Source organism: Lepidochelys kempii, chromosome 2 (genome assembly GCF_965140265.1).
Source record: "Lepidochelys kempii isolate rLepKem1 chromosome 2, rLepKem1.hap2, whole genome shotgun sequence".
Lineage (NCBI taxonomy): Eukaryota > Metazoa > Chordata > Testudines > Cheloniidae > Lepidochelys > Lepidochelys kempii.
Genome location: NC_133257.1, coordinates 185,183,362 through 185,201,505, shown reverse-complemented (window position 1 = coordinate 185,201,505; position 18,144 = coordinate 185,183,362). Strand labels below are relative to the sequence as shown.

At 38.3% G+C, this 18,144-nt stretch overlaps 1 protein-coding gene across 8 annotated transcripts in view; it reads left to right on the top strand.

Annotated features, from left to right (window-relative positions):
• ARPP21 (cAMP regulated phosphoprotein 21) overlaps positions 1-18,144 on the top strand; it is a 173,272-nt gene that overhangs the window by 69,751 nt on the left and 85,377 nt on the right. For 5 of the 8 annotated variants that reach the window (XR_012157455.1, XM_073333012.1, XM_073333015.1 and 2 more), the window contains exons 10-13: positions 7,171-7,279; positions 9,101-9,202; positions 15,471-15,508; positions 16,686-16,745. The exons of 1 other annotated variant lie outside the window; for it this stretch is intronic. Coding sequence is in view for 6 of the 7 variants with exons in the window: in XM_073333012.1 (XP_073189113.1) it covers positions 7,171-7,279; positions 9,101-9,202; positions 15,471-15,508; positions 16,686-16,745 (309 nt within the window). In the remaining variant the exon portion in view is untranslated. The remainder of the gene's footprint in view (positions 1-7,170; positions 7,280-9,100; positions 9,203-15,470; positions 15,509-16,685; positions 16,746-18,144) is intronic. 2 more of the 8 variants (XM_073333016.1, XM_073333017.1) reach the window with 2 other exon arrangements.

Sequence of the window (18,144 nt, the reverse complement as noted above, 5' to 3'; positions counted from 1 at the left end):
AGATGGAGAGTAACTCACATGGACCTTACTCTTCCCTATTATCTCCTTCCCTTCTTTCCTGCCATGTCACATGTTGTCTGAGGAAGGTATGACAAATTCCTACTCACTTCTCCAGTATCCACTTTCATCTTCAGGAAAGAAGCATCTGACTTCTACTTCCACTATGTAGCTGTCTCTGTCCACTCTAGTGGTAAACTGGGAGCTGAGTAACCCCAATGCTATGCTGTTCTGCTGTGCCCTGGAGTACCAAAATAAGCTGTATTACGCTTTCCATGGGGCCCCTTTTGCGTTAGTGTGTCCTGGTGGCAGCAATAGCTACGGGAGTGCCGTGGAGCTGTGCTGACAGGGAGCTGTGGGAGGGCAAATGTACCAGTGAAGATTGGAGGCGTTCTGCTAGAAGGAAGGTTTGCTGCACTGGCAGAAACTTTTAGAGGACTTCTGTGAGGGGAACCTCACAGTGATGATAAAGTGTTAGTGCAGCCAGCCCCTTGGTCCCTTCCCTAAAGATTTGCCACAGGAGAGGGCGGTCTGGTTCTTCAAGAGTAGTGACTGTCAGGAAAACACAGTACAGGCATTGGGCCGGATCCTCTTCTGGTAGAAATTGATTTTGATGATTTCCACCAGCAGAGAAACCAGTCCAGTAAATTTATCTTTACAAACAGTGCATTCATGTTCCGAGGTCCTAAAGGAAGAAGGTCTACTACAAAAATAACTTATATAAGGTTCCATCATTAAACAACTGAAACCACATCATACATGAACACTTCTGAGTACATTTGTAGCATCCTGATCAAAGGTTCCATTGGCTAATGAAAACGCTTAGGTTTAATATACTGTTGCAATAATTGCCCAGACCTAAACTTCTTGGATTGTGTACAAGGTTGTATGGAAAGATACACCTCTAATGATCTACCTGACAATTTGTAGGAAACATCAAATGAATTAATGTGCAGGAAGATGACAAGGCAGTAAACCCATATAGACTGATCCTGTAGCTGCTAAATTAGATGCACTATCTCCTGTGCTGGGTCATATTGATGAAAAACATAGTTGTCACATTCTATCTCCTAACCAAGCCTTTAGATTTCCTTATATGCATGTTAACACAAGAATGTAACCACATGTATTTCCTGGATACCCTGTACATACATGTGCAAGCCTGTGTAGAATTTGACAAGTTCAGACAAATTATACTGTATCTTTGACCTTTTAAATTGGCATTTGCTTAGTACATTTCAGTCTTTTTAATTTTTTTAATGCATAATTTCATTGCTGTATTTGATTTTTCACAATGGTCTTACAGAAAGTTTAAAACTAGAATAGAACTAAAATTAGATAAGGACATAAGAACAGCCATACTGGGTCAGACCAATGGTTCATCTAGCCCAGTATCCTGTCTTCTGACAGTGGCCAATGCCAGGTGCCCCAGGGAATGAAGAGAACAGGTAATCATCAAGTGATCCATCCTCTGTCACCCATTCCCAACTTCTGGCAAACAGAGGCTAGGGACACCATCCCTGCCCATCCTGGCTAATAACCATTGATGGACCTATCTGCCATGAATTTATCTAGTTCTTTTTTGAATGCTGTTATAGTCTTGGCCTTCACAACATCCTCTGGCAAGGAGTTCCACAGGATGACTGTACGTTATGTGAAAAAATACTTCCTTTTGTTTGTTTGTTTGTTAAACCTGCTGCCTATTAATTTCATTTGGTTGCCCCTAGTTCTTGTGTTAGGAGAAGGAGTAAATAACACTTCCTTATTTACTTTCTCCAAACCAGTCATGATTTTACAGACCTCTATCATATCTCCATTAGTCGTCTCATTTCCAAGCTGAAAAGTTCCAGTCTTATTAATCTCTCCTCATATAGCAGACGCTCCATGCCCCTTATAATTTTTGTTGCCCTTTTCTGAACCTTTTCCAGTTCCAACTGGAATAAATAACATGATAAATAACATGTTAGCATAATGAAAACAATTTGGAAGTTTGTGTGCTTTATAATTCTTACAAATGCATATAGGTGTCTTCCAATCAATAATACATATCTAGCAATATTTCACATTCTGCACTTCACAGCATTAATTTCAGGCATAGGTGTTGAAGAGAAAATAGCAGAACCATGCAGATAGTTAGAAAAATGTGCAAAGGCTTAAATGGCTAGCATTTTCATACTCTCAAAATCTACATGTATTTGTCTGCATCTCTTGTAAGAATTTACTTTTAACTGTTATACATTGGAAATATAGCTAATATACTACCCTCATTTATTGAAGGTGTAAATGAGTCACTGAAAAAAATCAAACAAATGGTTGATTAGTCAAGAGGGTTTTTGATGACCCACTGGATTTTAATTTCCAGTTCTAAGAGTAGGTCTGTTGCTCAGGTATGTTTTGTTTTTAACTTGTAGCTTAGAGAGGGGGAAAAGCCAAGCAACAATACAAGATATCCTGTAACAGTGGGGATGATCAGGACCTTTAGGCTGTGGAGCAATAGGAAAGACAGGACTGCACAGTGTTGCACCTGGCATTAATTAACAACCTTGTTGGCACTGATATCTTTGGTAGATGCCAAAAAAAAAATGGTTATGGAACCAGAATTATCCTTTGACAATGTGAGATAGGTCTTTTAAGGCACAGGCCACATTAACAGAGTAGTTTTGGTAAATTAGCGCTTCCACTCTCCCTGCTCTATTTATAAAGTGAGTAAACAGGGGACTTCAGTTTCCACTGTTGTCAATCTTTAAACACTAAAATCGCCGTGTATATGTATATCTGTATATTTATATAAATTCATTGATATATGCTGAATTCATAATAGATAATAGACCTACAACAAAAGATAATGTACACATATTATCCCTTTCTGCCATACCTTCCATGAAAAAAAATTATCAAGATATTTTTCTTTTTGGTCTTTTCCTTCATGTGGTTAGACTTTCCTATCCTTTAGAATGGAAATGATTCCTTTGTTTGCATAGTGAACTATAGGTGGATTTGAAGGTCAAGGAGCTAAAAATAAGCAATGTCTCCTATGAAACAGATAAATAATTATTCCATAGATTTACAGGGAACTTGTTAGAGAATTTTAGTCAGTATGGTATGTATGTTGTTTGTACATCAGATTCAGCTTGTCCTGATTTGGTCTTACAGTAGAAGAGAATAATGACAGAAAAAGAAATAACCTTTCAAATTTCCTCAAGGAGTAGTTCAAGGTATAGGTGCACTTCCTTATTTTCTTCAACTTTACAGTATTGCAAACCCCAAGCAATGAGTCAGACCCCAAAACAAATGTGATTGGGTTAAAATAATTATATATATATTTATTTTAAATAATACATTTTGATTTTTTTTATTTGTCTGCAGATTTCTAAGCCTTTAAGGTGTATTTTGGGTCATGTTTTCAAGCTTTTCCTCTGCAGCTATTAGGGCTAGAAACTTAGGGTGAAATCTTGATCCCACTGAAGCCCCGAACTGCAAAACTCCCATTGATTTAAATAGTGTCAGTGTTTCACCCTTCCTTTTTTTGTTTAAATGGAAGTTAAGGTTCTTACATTATCACTTGATTCCAGATGCTGGGGCTATGTAAAACACCAAATATTCACAAGCAGTAATGAACAAGTGCAGGTAACTGAGTGTGCAAAATTGTGAATTCAAAAGTTGAAGCCATTCTTTGAACTCAGTTGGCTTATACCACAACTGAAAATTCATTCCCATGTGTCCACAACCACCCCACCATTTGGTACATTTTAAAGGGTGTGCTTCAGAATGACTCGGGTGTAAAAGAGCATAAAGGAGAAGGGAAGGTGTTTGTTACAATTCAGGTCCCAAATGAGATGCATTGGCAGAATGTACTAATGCTATGGCTACCCACATTCAGATTCAGAATGATGTTATCTGTCCCTCCCTTCCATGAGCAATGAATTAACTCAAAACTTCTTAAAGTAATGTGCCAGATTCCATTGAGTAGATAAAATTAAATGAAATAATCATTGGCAGCCTTATCCTGCAAGCTATGTGCTTAGGACTCTCATTGGTTTTCATTAGAATTCCCATATTCCATATCTTACAGGGCTGGCCTTTGGTCTATATATTGTCCACTTAGTGTGCAAGCCCTTTGGGGCAGGGACTTCCTTTTTTGTGAATGTTCTTTTCTGAACTCAAGTGTTTATTTAAGAGTTCATTTTCATTGAAGACTGAGACATGTAGATTGGTTTAGGTTAGGGTCTTTTGGCCCCATTATCTATACAATCAACAAAGCACATATCATTTTATTGGTAGAAGCATTTTTAAATAATCTTACAGGGTTTTTCATGTTGCTATGTTTCCGTTGGGAGATGAAGGTTGTCCCTCAGCATTTCTAATGGAAATTCTTGTTCTGGTCTTTATTTTCTAACTTACCTCTGCATTTTCATTCTAGGCTGAAACCTGGCATCCAAGGAACCGATGTTGCAAGGAGAACCATACGGGCAGATCCTGCAGCAGTGCATGAAGTTCCACTGAAGTCAGTCAGGTGCCACATGTGCACAGGGATCTGCCCATACAGTTCCCCTTTCAAGATCAAGGCCCAATAGGTCAGCCTTGTATTTTTGTTTAATTTAGGAAATAATCTGTTTGAATTTTCTTTGTGGTTTTAAGAATGAATGAATATGTAAATAAATGAAATTACTGGTTTGGGATCATATTTTGTACTCATGCTTCCCAAAATGACCTGTGGAGAGGTGGAATTAGCAAGGGATTAATTCATCGTAATGGTGGTCTCTTCATTTTTGGTATTTTATTTAAAAATACAGAATTAAAAGATGTTTAAGTATGAATCTACATGGATAAGACATTTGTATAAAGCAGTAATTACAGAGGAAATTTACCAAATGGATTTTAAAAGTCGATTTTCTTGACTTTGATACAATTAGAGCATTTGTTTTTCCCTCTTTCTTTTGTTAAGTAAACCACAGACAAACTGAAACACTCAAAATGTAGATTTACAACTATAAGCTCCACACTGACCCTCCCTCTAGTCCTAATTCAATAGTTTTATCTGTTTGTCCTTTAATTGTGCTGTCACTTATGGAAGATACATTTTTAACCTTTGAACTTTTTCACTTGCTCATTTTAAAGCAGAATTTTTGAGGGTCTCTTCTTCCCCTGACAATTTAAGTATAATACTGATTAATGTGAATGAGGCAGAATATACCATGGAATATCCTGTTTTACATTGGCAGGCTTTCTCTTTACAAGCAGTATCACTGCACTGTACTATTGATTACATTAGAAAACTGTACAAGTGAGCACACACCTTTGCACTTTCCAGAAATCTTCAGAAAAGAACAAAGTGGGACACCAGGAGAATCTGAAACTTTCTATATTATGGACCCAATTTCCAGTAGTGCTGATTAGCCACATCTCCTGTTGAGGTATGTGGAATTATTGGATGCTCAGTATCTCTGGAAATCGGGTCATTGGTTTCTGAACCAAATTGTAGTCTTTGCACAAAATGAAGGCTGTGAACAGAAGTTATCGGAGCCCTCCAAAATTCACATAAATTCATGAATAAAAGGACGTCAGGAAAGTTACCACCTTGTGAGTTTTGCATTTATCATAGTTCATTACAAGCTTTTCCTATACATCTGGTAATTAATTGTAATGTGGCACAAATATGTGTTATGTTTCACTCTAGTATAACTCCAACACTGTGCATTATAATCAATGGAGTGTTAGTTTGAAAAGTTCTTCAGAGTGGTAGCCATGTTAGTCTGTATCAGCAAAAAAAAAAATGAGGAGTACTTGTGGCACCTTAGAGACTAACAAATTTATTTGGGCATAAGCTTTCGTGGGCTAAAATCCACTTCATTGGAGAGTTTTAGCCTACAAAAGCTTGTGCCCAAATAAATTTGTTAGTCTTTAAGGTGCCACAAGTACTCCTCATTTTTTTAGTTTGAACAGTGTGTCAGTAAAATGGTGGTGGTTTTGTATATCTGGATTAAAAAAGATTGTGAGGATTTTTTGGCATTATTTTACAGTACTTATTTTTGAAAAGACAAGATAAGATAAATTCTGTCTCCAGTTTCCTCAGGGTACATCCATTAATGTCAATGGGAGTGGTGAACACAGTTTGGATGCATTATTGTACGGTGTATGATCCCTAGGCACTCTGTTCTTCAGTGACAAACATAAATTTCCTGTTAACACTATCAGAATTAACACACGGAGATGAGCCCCTTTCTTTAGATACGTTTTGTATTCCCAAAATTGTGATGCTATTGAATTAGCAGTCTGTCGTCACATCACAAAATGTATTCCTGTTTTGTTAACCAATTTATGGCATAATGAAGCCTTGGCAGACAACTCAAAAGCAGGACACTAAGAACAGACACAAGATGAAGTATATCAGGAAGAATGAAATGTCACTAAAAGAAACAAATTCTGATAACTGTTAGCTCCAGGACATGAGACACTTCTTAGCTTTTCCTTTTTATACAGGGTGGAGAAGAATACAGAGCAGTTTTCCCCAGCTACTGAACCTAGAAATGTGAAGCTCTTAGCCAGCACTATTTGCCCATTTAAAAAAAAAGAAAAGAAAAAGAAAAAAAGCCTGGATGAGTTTAAAATCAATTGGTTAATCAATACTATGCGATTGTTCTGAAATATTTCCCCCCCCCCTGTTTATGAGCCACTAGATAATAATTTGTTTTAACAAAATACCACTAGGTCCTCCCCAATTACCAGTTTGATTTATTAGGAGTGAGAAGTTCTGTACAAATATTTCTATCAGTTTTTCCTTGTTTATAAATGTGGGTAAGCCATACTCAGCTGCAGCTTAGCTGGAGGTCAGGACAACTGAAGGAACAAAGTGACATATTGTATGTTAACTTGATTTCTTGCCCTTCAGTCACAGGGGTTGATGAGAGGGAGTGACTTAATGACTGAGACTTTGCATTCATATTTCCTTCCTACATAACAACAACAAAAGATATTTATAGCAATAACAGTTAGCTGCATTAGAACCTCATCAGACAGCTGTAGTCAGTATCTCCCAACCACAGCAAATATAAACTAATTTTGCACTAAGTGGCTCTGTGAAAAACAAAGAGCGCCGAGAATTAAAAAAAAACAAACAAGAAAAACCCCAACGAAGCAGATTTTTTTTATTGATATGTTTTACTTTGCTGGCAGACCAGAGCAAAGGTTTTCTGAACATTTAAAAGATGAAAAAGGTGAAGAATCCCAGAAGCGATTTATCTTGAAGCGAGATAACTCTAGTATTGATAAAGAAGACAATCAGGTTGGTTCTCGGTTCGAGAGTTGCTGAAATTTGTTGTTTCGAAGGTGGGCTGACTGATGTTATTGTTGTTCTTTTGTTGTTGCTCCCCCCTTCCGCTTTCCTTTTCCCATCCCTCACCCCACCCCACTCCTCCTCTTTGGCATACAGTGGAGAGCATCAAGCTCTCATGTGGCTGCTTTAGCAGTGGCAGTGTGTGGGTTTGCATGGGTGGTTTGCTTGGCACAGGACTTGCTGCATGTTAAAAGGGGGCTGGAATGTCAAAGGTTCCAAGCTGTTGGAAGGCTTTGTCAGTCGCATTTCCAAATGCCTGTGTGACTAGCGGTTGTTCGACTCCCTCCAGCTTTATCCTTCAGTTATACACGCACACACATGTCTACGTACACACAGATCTGGATATCCGTACGAGCCAAAGATAACGGATATAGCCATAAAGGAGGAAAAATTCTTCAAACATGTTATAGTGAGGCCGGGTTGATTTTTTGAAACCACCCTAGAATAAGTTTTGACCCTCCCTGCCCCTCAAAAAGTAGTTTAATCTTTTAGTTCCTGTCGCTCCCTGGTCCAAACCACATTTTATTGTCTATGTAACTTATTTGCTTGTTTTGCATGTATTGTGGCAGAACTTCTCCCTTCCGTGTGTTGCTTGCGACCCAGCACTGTTATCTTAGACATGTCTGACACATTACGTGTAGGAGAGTGTGAGGGAGCTGTGTGTTTGCACACCACTGAAATTCAGCATTTAAAAAAAATACCCTGCTAAAAGTAAGCATTGTGTTCATAAAATCATTTAAATCCAGTGCAAAATGTACACATGACAAAACAAAATATCAAAAGGGGTTGTAACACTGGCATTGCTTTTCTAAGAAATTCCTAAAGGTAAGACAGAGTATGCTTTTGTCACCCAGGTTATCATTACTGTGGTAGATTCCAGTGAATCACTCAAAGCCATTGAGTGCTTCTGCCTCCTGCTTCTAATTAGAGACTATTTTTCTTTTTCCTTTCACCTTCAGCTGTGTGTAGTAGCTTTCCCAGCTACACTGCATCTCAGTTGGCTTTGAAAGAAAGGTTTAGTGAGTAATGGATGTGGGAGCAGACCAAAGGCAAGCAGCGTGATCATATACACAAAACACAGTGTGGGAGAAGGAGCAGCACTGCAATTAAAATCTAATTGCAAGCAAGGTGTTTCATGAAGGGTGTCTTCCCGTCCATTGTGTTCATGTACTGCTGTCTAAAATGTTGATCATTAAAAGGATTAAATGGCTCTCTTTCCCCACTAAGTTGAATTAAGGGCTAGGCTTGGTACTGAAAGGGTTAAAACTCTTGTGCAAAATATTCTGGAAAGCATAATTTATCATCATTGTGGTAGATGTAATCTTTTAGGGTTCTTAGTATTTTATCATCAGTTCCTACCATTTAGTTTTCCTATGCTCTTGCTTGGCTTCATGGATGGTTGGGTATTCTGTAGCACTTCCTTCCCCACAGCCAATAGGGAAAATAAAAAAAAAAACCCTGCCTTTTCCTGATCAGTCAGAAGCAAAAGAAGGATGAGGAGGCCTTGATTCAGGACTGCAGGCTCACAAAGGTCATGCACAAACCCTTATTTCAGTCACTTGATCTAGGAACACTCTCAAGCAGCGTCTAGCTTGAAAGCCAAGGGTACCCAGCATAACACGGTGGTTCACACTCCCCCTCAGAATTGAAAGCTATCCATTTCATACTTTTTTTTTTATGGGAACATTTATTATTCTTCGCTGACAGTTTCTAAACTGCAGTTTTTAACAGCTCAACTTATATAACCATCCTGATTTTTTTTCTGCTCAGCAAAACAGAATTCATCCATTTAGAGATGACAGACGAAGTAAATCAATTGAAGAGAGAGAAGAGGAGTATCAGAGAGTGAGGGAGAGAATATTTGCACAAGATGTGAGTAGTTGTTTTAATTGCCTCTTTGGTGCCATATTTTTATTGGTAGTCAGACAGTATCCTCCCCCTCTGACATTGATACTGCAGCCAGACTGCACTGTGTAGCTGGAGCTGGTAGCGAAAGGTGATTAAACCAGAGTGTAAAATGAGTTTGAGAGATACCTAGATTGGTTTCTGGAGCAGGAGGTGATTGAGAGCTCTAGTGAAAAAGGAGGAAGGTAGAAGGAAGATCAGCTAAAACAGGGTAGGCATGTTGGTCTAAATGGCCTTTTCCTGATTCTGGAAATGTTTGTGTGTGCACGGTGTAGGGTTCATTCTGTTCAGTATTATAATGCTTGCAAGCAGAAGAGCAGTGATTTAAATGGACACTCTCAACTTATTTAAGCCTCCTATTTGGCATCACTTAAACTTGCTCAGATCTATCAATCTATTTGGTTTTGGTTTTTGTCAGTTCAACAACTCTGGAAGCAAGACATTAAAAACAATCAAAAGCCACTGGTTATGCATGACCTTTCAATATTTAGCTGAACTGACCAACTAAGTAGTAAAGGGAATGTAGGTTAATGAAGAAACTCTATTTCTTCTGTCAAAAACAATGATGTTGGAAGACAATAAAGGGAGTAAAACAAAAAGAGGCAAAATAATCCCAGCTTTACTGGGGGGGAGAAATCAAAGTTTACCAAATAAAATTGAGTAAAATTACTAGATAAAGACACGCAAATATTAAACTTCTATGGCTTCCTCCCCATTCTCCTTAAATACGGTACATTGATTGGGTCCTGTCTGCAGCCAGTTGCCCTACTTTCTGGGTTCACTATATTACCCCATAATTTCCCAGTTGGATGTATGGATCTGCTCAGACAGGGTGCTCTGAGGATAGTGTCTTCCAAGAGAACATGTCTGCTTCTTTCCCTGTTTCATGTCACATCTCAATGGAGGTTTCACCAGTTCAAGGAATATGGGAAGAGCCCTGAATAAAAAAAAACCCATATAAATCATACTGGCCAAACAAACAAACAATGCAAAATTGTATTTGACAGTGTCCTTTTAAATTAGAGCTGTTCACATGCCACAGAAGGAATTGTGTTGCTTTTAGATGACTTTTTTTAAGCTTGATGCTTGCGAGTTCTTCTGATTGTCTTTGTTTTAAGCAGACTATACTGTAAATATGTGAGTGTGTATTGTCTCACTTGCGACTTCACTTAACGATAAGTAATGTCGCTACTTAGCAAGTAGTCCACTGATTATAAAATGCAATTTGGGGGGGAAAATTATGCACTCATATTCAGCATAGTATTCTCTGTTCGTGTGACTGAGAAAATCCTGGTATTAGCTGGCTCTTTGTTTTTATTTTCACTTCAGTATGGCAGCCTAATGTCATTACAGCTGCAATATAAATTGTAGAACTGGCTGTGCTCTTGTTTGTCCGCTATAAGTGAATTACTGTTTTTAACTTTATACAAAGGAGCATATCTTAAAAACGGATAACTGCAGGGGATAGAGAGGGGATAGATTTGGAACATGGCAACAAGTTAGGGGTAGGGAAAGGTGTTGCCAGAGTGACTTAGATAGTACATCATAAAGGCAGCTAGAAGCAGAGAATGTGGCCCTACGTGTTCGTCAAAGAGGTGGTGAGATTGAGTTATTAAGCATTCATCCCAAAATGCGCTGCTGTGTTTGTTGTATATTTCGATACTTTTACCTTCAGTTTAAAAGACAAATATAAGTGGTGAGAATTTTAATGGCCATAAGTAGAAGGTTGATGTGATCTGTCAGGTTAGCCAAGAAGGGGTTTTATTATGAGTAAAAGCATGGCTTGTGGCAGGAGCTATATCAATGGATTAGGACTGCGCCTTTTTTTTAAAGGTTAGCAATGCAGATATCTCTCCCTCCCTCTCTCTCTCTCTCTCTCATATATACACTCATTTGCGTTCTCTCTCTACTAATTGCAGGTATTAGTGAGCCCTCAATATATCATATTACTGTATTTCAGCAGGCTACACTAATGATGCAAATAACTAAGTATTTCTTAGCTGTGCTGCAGAGTGGAGCATGTTTCACAGATGAGATCCTCTCTGGCATGGTAAAAATATTTATATGTGGTGGTAGGCATTGTAGCATATTCTTTATTTTCAATTTTAGGAATGACCACAATTGACTGCCTGCCATATATAGCCACTTACATATAGCACTTTATTTTTTTAAAGCCCTCTACAATCATTAACTAATCAGTTTTCACAACACATCTGTGAGGTAGGTACCTAAGCATTATTGTCTCCCAAATTGTAAATGGACAAAGTGAGGTGCAGAAGTGACATGCCTGATGTACAGTTTTATTACTTTTCGCTATTCACACCACTGTAGTTAAATTTGTGTTAGTACCCTAATTGTGAACCTTAGAAAATGTATTAAAATGCATCACTTCTAATTACAGTACGTCTGAAGAGGTGTCCCAAAGGCAGCTCAGAGATCAGATGGCTGATGGTGTCCTAAGATGATTGCTATAACACCAAATTGTAAATATTTGTTTCAGATTGAAACCATTTGGGTGAGATTTCAGTCCAAGGGAAAACTTTGTTGAACAAAATTGAAAAGAAAAAAAAATGAATTTCAAGCTCTAGAAACGTTGCAGATGTTATATCTGCTTTTCAGACTCCAAAATAATAAATGAATATGCTCCTGCTTACTCTGCAGCAGGCTGGACATAAAACCTGTGTCAAATTCTCTTCATTCTGCAACACTCCCGTGCATCATACTAGAAATTATGCACAGCTTCATTTTAAATTTAAATTGGAAGTTTTACTGTTTTAAATATGACCATGTAATGCCATCTGTACAATATTCCGTATGACATTCTTTCAATATTAATGTCACTTTAATTAATGCTTTTCCCCACATTTTCAGTACGCTGCATATTTTTGTACGGGTGATGCATAACTGGGGATGCATTTACGGGGAGCTGGAGGTTTTGGCAACGGGGTAGCAGACAACTGGAGCTTTTGGCATTTGGGGAAGCACACTAAGCAGTTTGCGGTTGTAGGAGAAGCACATTCATTTGATGTTTCTGCTAAAATGTGTGGTAAAAAAATTGTTAAATGTGGCCACTTTAATTGCCATTATTAGTTCTCAGGATCAACCACACCCTGGGAGAGATGGGGAGCTTCCCACCTTCTCAAATCCTTTCAGGCTGCCAGCAATAAAACATTACCTTGGTTATGTTAGGTTCACATTTTCAAGGCTATTTTTTTAAACCACGAGGACTAGAAACATATTTTTAATGAAAGCTTAGCTTCAGTTCTGCAACAATGGGTGGGGTCTACAGCAAATTGCACTGCAGCAGAATTGCAGAATACATGGGGCTCTGAATATGAGTGTCTCTTCATCCAAATTACGTTTTAATTGCTGTTAGCATTTTGAAAAAAATAATTGGCCAAGATATTAAGGATGGGTGAGATAATATCTCATTGGACCAATTCTGTTGGTGAAAGAGACAAGCTTTTGAGCTTCATCACTAAAGGTGTATCTCATACTAGGAAAATAAGTGTGTTTTACCACATAGCACATCCTGCAATTCTAGTGAAAACAATGGGGCTGTAGTTTACACAGGTATTAACAGGTTCAGGTAAACAATAGTAGGGAGCCTACAGTTTAACGTGTGAAAACTGCAAACTGCCTTGTCCATGCTGAGATATTACCATCTGCTAGTTACCCGGTTTTAACACATGGTGAAAAACTTCACTCTCTTCCTAGTGAAGACAACACCGAAGAGTAGGCTGTTGGAGGTGATGTATATGTCCCACTGCAGAAAAACTGTTGTGTGACTGCTAAAAATGGGGTTGCAAATGAACGGATAAAATATTGGTTCCAGAAGGAAGGACAATCAAGTGCACACAGAACCTGAATGGAAGTTTTGAGCGTGTAGGAACTGCAAGGGTCCTTAGGAAGTGACGAAATAATCTTGTGTAACATTTTTCCCATTCTAGATTTGTTTTGACTTCCCTTAGGTCTGTAGGTGGCAGCAAGGTGACTTAAAAGCTGTGCTTTGGTTATTTAAGCTTTCCCTGGGACTTTAAATTGAGAGTTATTGATTCTGCAGAAAAGGAAAGTGAATCTTGACCTCCTAGTAGCTAAATTGCTATCCAAAGCTTTTAAGCCCTCTTATTTTGAATAATAAGGATAATATAATAAAAATATGTCTGTCTTCTGTGCCATGGAGCCCCACATCAGCCTTGAAAAATGGATATTCCAGGAATTGTATGGCCTTGTGCCGGCTTCTGCAGCATGGAAGACGAATGGAGTTTTCCTTGAATCTGTCCATAAGGCTGTAATGCAGATTACACTGATACCCTTCAAGATACTGAAGAGGTAACAGACATCTCTCAAGTTTTTAATAAAATGTAAATTCTTGGTGCTTATTTATCCTTATGCCTGACATGAACAGCAGCAATGCTCCTGAGGAAATTTTTCAAAATATGGCCTCCATGGGCATGTATAGCTTTGCTTGGCTAGTCCTCTTCATACACACATTAGCAGACTGACAATGCAAAAACTCATAGCGCACAAAACTCGTGCGTGTGCAGTTGGAGGACAGTGAGGCCTCTTTGAAAATTTGGTCCATCCTGTCTATGCAGACAGGAAAACCATTGTGTTAAGAGTTGGAATAAGAGGCCTTTTGCTTTTCATCTTCATTAGAAAGAGAAGAAAATGTACTTTTTGGGCAACATGTTTGACAGGTTTATTAATATTAGGGAAGGGGCCTCTTAAGAATGGGAGAAGAGGGAGTGGAGCAACTGTACAAAGGAACACAGTGCTCCATAGTGAAAAGGCATGCGACTCCACTTAGGCGCCTCAGCCTGGGGCGAAAACCTGGCCCTGTTAAAGTCAATGAGAGTTTTGTCATTGACTTTAGTGGGGCCAGGATTTTACCCTTGATATCCTGAGGGTTTGCCTTACAGAGAAAAGAACTCTCCACCAATCCACCCCACTAGTCCTGCTCATTTAGTTAGGATCCTATATGGGATCCTGCTTGGGAAGCCCATGCCACTCACCCTATACAATTAATAAGAACTATCGGACACATTTTCTACCAAACTATGCTCACCCAATATACTCTGACAACAATGCTAAATGGAAGGATTACAATAACTGCATTATTTTAAATTGTGGGCCAAACTCTCTGCTCATGCAAATTGGCACAATACTTCAATAGAGCTAAGCTCAGTTTACACCAGCAGAGAATTTGGCTTTGTATATTTGATGAAGCCCAGGAATCGACACAAATCTGTTCAGCTTTTAGCCAGCAAGTCATGAATCAATCATGTTGAAAATAGGAACATACTAAATAAATGCATCTCCTATGGCGTTAGAATTTGACATGCCTGACGATGGCATGCTATTATTCCATGAACCGAGTCCCATTATTATTAAAGTAATGGACCTGATCTCCCCTTTTTTCCACTCTTTCCTTTTGTTTAAACTCAGTGGAAGTACTATCTGTCTTTTTCTTCAGTACCTCATGGAGATATAATCCAATGACAACAACTGTGCACTTGGTGTAATGAACATGAAATAGGAAGGAAATGAAAAAAATCAAAGGGAGAGAGAATTATTCATGGGAAATTGAGCACAGCTTCATTTCTCAACATGAAAAATTAAGGAATGTTAATAGAACTGCATACTTGCCAGTAGGATTTATTTCTTCCTACTCTCTCACCTTGGCCAAAATCTAAATCCTCCTAGAGAGGACTTTTTAAAATGTGTTTATTTTTTTTCTTAGTACCAGGTGCATTTGTTTCCTCCCTGTTTGTGAAATTAAATTATGTACTACAGCATCTCCACTCGCTTGCAGAACTGTACTAATTTTGCATGCTTTTCTCCCATTTGTCCTCCTTCCCTGCAGCTGTGTGTTCTGGTGTCACTTTATTGCTAGCTAGTAGGCAGACTAGTGGAACCTTCTGCTTCTGTTTCCCTCCAAAACGTCAGTACTTTGTATACATCTAGCCTCTTCTGATCCCAAGACTGAGAAGTCTGAGTTTGTTTCAAAACTGAGATGAATTGCAAGTAACACATTGTAATGCATGGGAAGTATTTTACTGGTGTGACCTTATTCTTGACTTTTTTTCTTCTCTTGTCTTCTACAAATGCAAATGATGCGTGACTTAAAATCCCCTTGAGCCTGAATGGGGAAGATAATTCTAAAATCAAGCAAAAATTGGACAATACAGCATATCTAGAACGTCTGGTTCAATCTTTTTTTTTTATTTTTCAGTCAGTTTGCTCCCAGGAAAACCTTTTTGTGGAAAACAGGTAAAAAAATTGCTTTTAAAAAAAAAATTGTAGCTCTTAGTCTCAGACTCATTGTCGAATTCATTTGTGACCCAACTTATTTGAGGGCTTTCCCTCTTTAGTGGGATTTATACTTAGATTGTCTTCAGGTATATGGTGATATAGGAGCATATGTTAACTTGCTGTTTTCCAAAGCTTTTGAATTTAAGGTTAAACAAGTGATTGTTAAAACAGCAAAATACCAATGACCCACTTCTCTGGAGTTCTGAGAGCATTTAACTAATTAGTTAATCTTTGTGAAAGGCGTTGAAGTTATTGGATGTAGAGTTTTATAGAAATGTGGAATGTTTCTGTTGTTGCTATTGGATCTGATTTTCAGAGGTATCAAACATCTTCATATCCTTCACTCATACTTGTAGGTCCTCTGCACGTCTGAAAACCAGGACCCTTATTATTACATAGTAATAATAATGAAATAATAATTGTTGCTATTATTATTTGAGACCACTCTTATTCTACATTACTCTATCATGGCCTCCAGTGGACAATCTTGCGATGACACATCTATTGACACTAAAAGAAAAAACAAACAAAAAAGCCATCTGTGTATAACAAAGGTGAAGGGCTAGATTCTTAGCTGCCATAAATGTGCACAGCTCTGCTTAAATCAGTGAAGCTGCTCCCATTTGTTCCAGGGGAGAATCTGATCCTTGATGCTAGGAAATGCATTGTGAATGTTTTTGAGAAGTGCTGGCCAAAGATTGTTCTGTACAGATCTCAAGTACGAGAATTGGCTATTATTGGGGTGAGGAGGGTTGGGGTTTTAAGGTCTTATTCAGTATAGCTGTGTTTATTTTCTTCAAGAAATTAAAAAAACGTGTTTTTCTTTGGCTTCTCAGAGTTGCAATTTGTTTATCATCAGGAAGTGGTAAAAGATTTCCAGCCTCTTGGTGGCATGTGTTTTATGGAACAATTAGGCATCACTAATAGACCGTCCTGGGAAAAAATCATCCTGGGAGTAACTCCAATGAGGTCAAAATAGGAGTGACTTTAGCTCCATTTCTTTAAGTATGGGTATAGAAAACTAGAAGTTGTTGCTAAAGAGCAAAATGGGATTTAACACTAAAGACATGAAGTTGAATATATCATTAAAACTCCCAGGTCTATTACCATAATCTTCTTTTCTTTTCATTTGTAGTAGGCTCTTGGAAGACAACGGTATATGCAATGACACCCATAAGAAAAGACAGCTATTTAGGTTTGTATTATTAAAGATTTTTTTCCAACTAACTTTAACTTTCACTTCTGAGTTTATCCATGTCCTCATAGATGGAAAACCAGTATCTTAATAGGCGTGGGTGTACAGGTGTATGTATGGAGAGGAATTATGGACACAAGACTGGTAGTCAGGACAACTGAGTTCTAATCCTGATTTTATCCATACCACCTATGTGCCTTTGGGAAAGTCTTGCTTCAAAAGTCTGAATACAATAGGAGTCTTTCCAGTGATTTGAATGGGACTTGGATCAGGACCATAGACCTAGATTTCCAAAATTGTCCATGAATTTAGGGAGCAGCAATTTTGGGGTGCCTGTGTAGTCTACTGTAGTGTACGTATACACTCACTCTGTTGGATTGGCACTCAAACTCACCCTATTTCTTGTAATTTATTTTATTGCCAGTTGAAAGATAAGTAGCACTTAATAAAGCTTGGGTGAGGCTTTTTCCCCCAAGCTGTACTTTGTTTAGGATTTTCTTTTATGTTCTTTCAGTTCTGGATGCTAGTTCCCTTTTCCCAGAGAACCACTCTTTTTAATATCTATAGTGGAGTTAACAGGCTTCACATGCCACAGTGAATCAACAGCAGTCAGCTCACATTTTCATAGAGAGTTTCCACACCTTCCAGCATGGTGGGTCAATAGAAGCCCCTACCACCTTGCTTAAGTATTCAAGTTGAGACATCTAGTAAGGGACTGATATTTACGAGTGGTGACCACTCACAGCTCCAGTTTAAATAATTTGGAATGCATGTGCTGAACAACTCTGAAAATCAGGCCTCTATTAGTAGGTGTCTCAAACTGAGTATGCAAAAATAGTAAAGATTTTGGAAAATAGAAGACTTATTTCTTTTCTCTCTCTCTCTCTCTGTGTGTGATTGTATACTCCTACTGTTTCTGGTGCAGGATTTGAAAAGTCCATGCAGGTCTTTGGGGACTCCCTAAACAGCGGGGCTGGAAGGTAGAATAAGGTTGGGCCAATGAAGGCATGATGGTGTGGCCAGTGGATCCATCACAGACAGATCCACAGTCTGTTGCCTCAGGCAATAGATAAATTATCTTTTTCCCATAGTGCAGGCCAACCTTTCTTGTCTGAGTATCTTGGGATGGGGAGCATCCAATCTTCAGATAGAGTGAGGTTCATAGTAATTAATGTCAGTTTCTAAATCAATTCTGGAATTGCGGGATAGGAAGGAATTTTGGATAACCCAGCATTGCAGATAATGAGATTTCAGGTCATCAGGATACAGCTGTACTTCATTTCTCTCTCTTCTACGAAAACATAAATACAAGAGGGCCATTGTTTTTTAAAGCAGAAGAATGTAACAGAATCATCAAGTAATGCTTGCCCACATAGTCTTTTTAAAAACTATTTTTTCT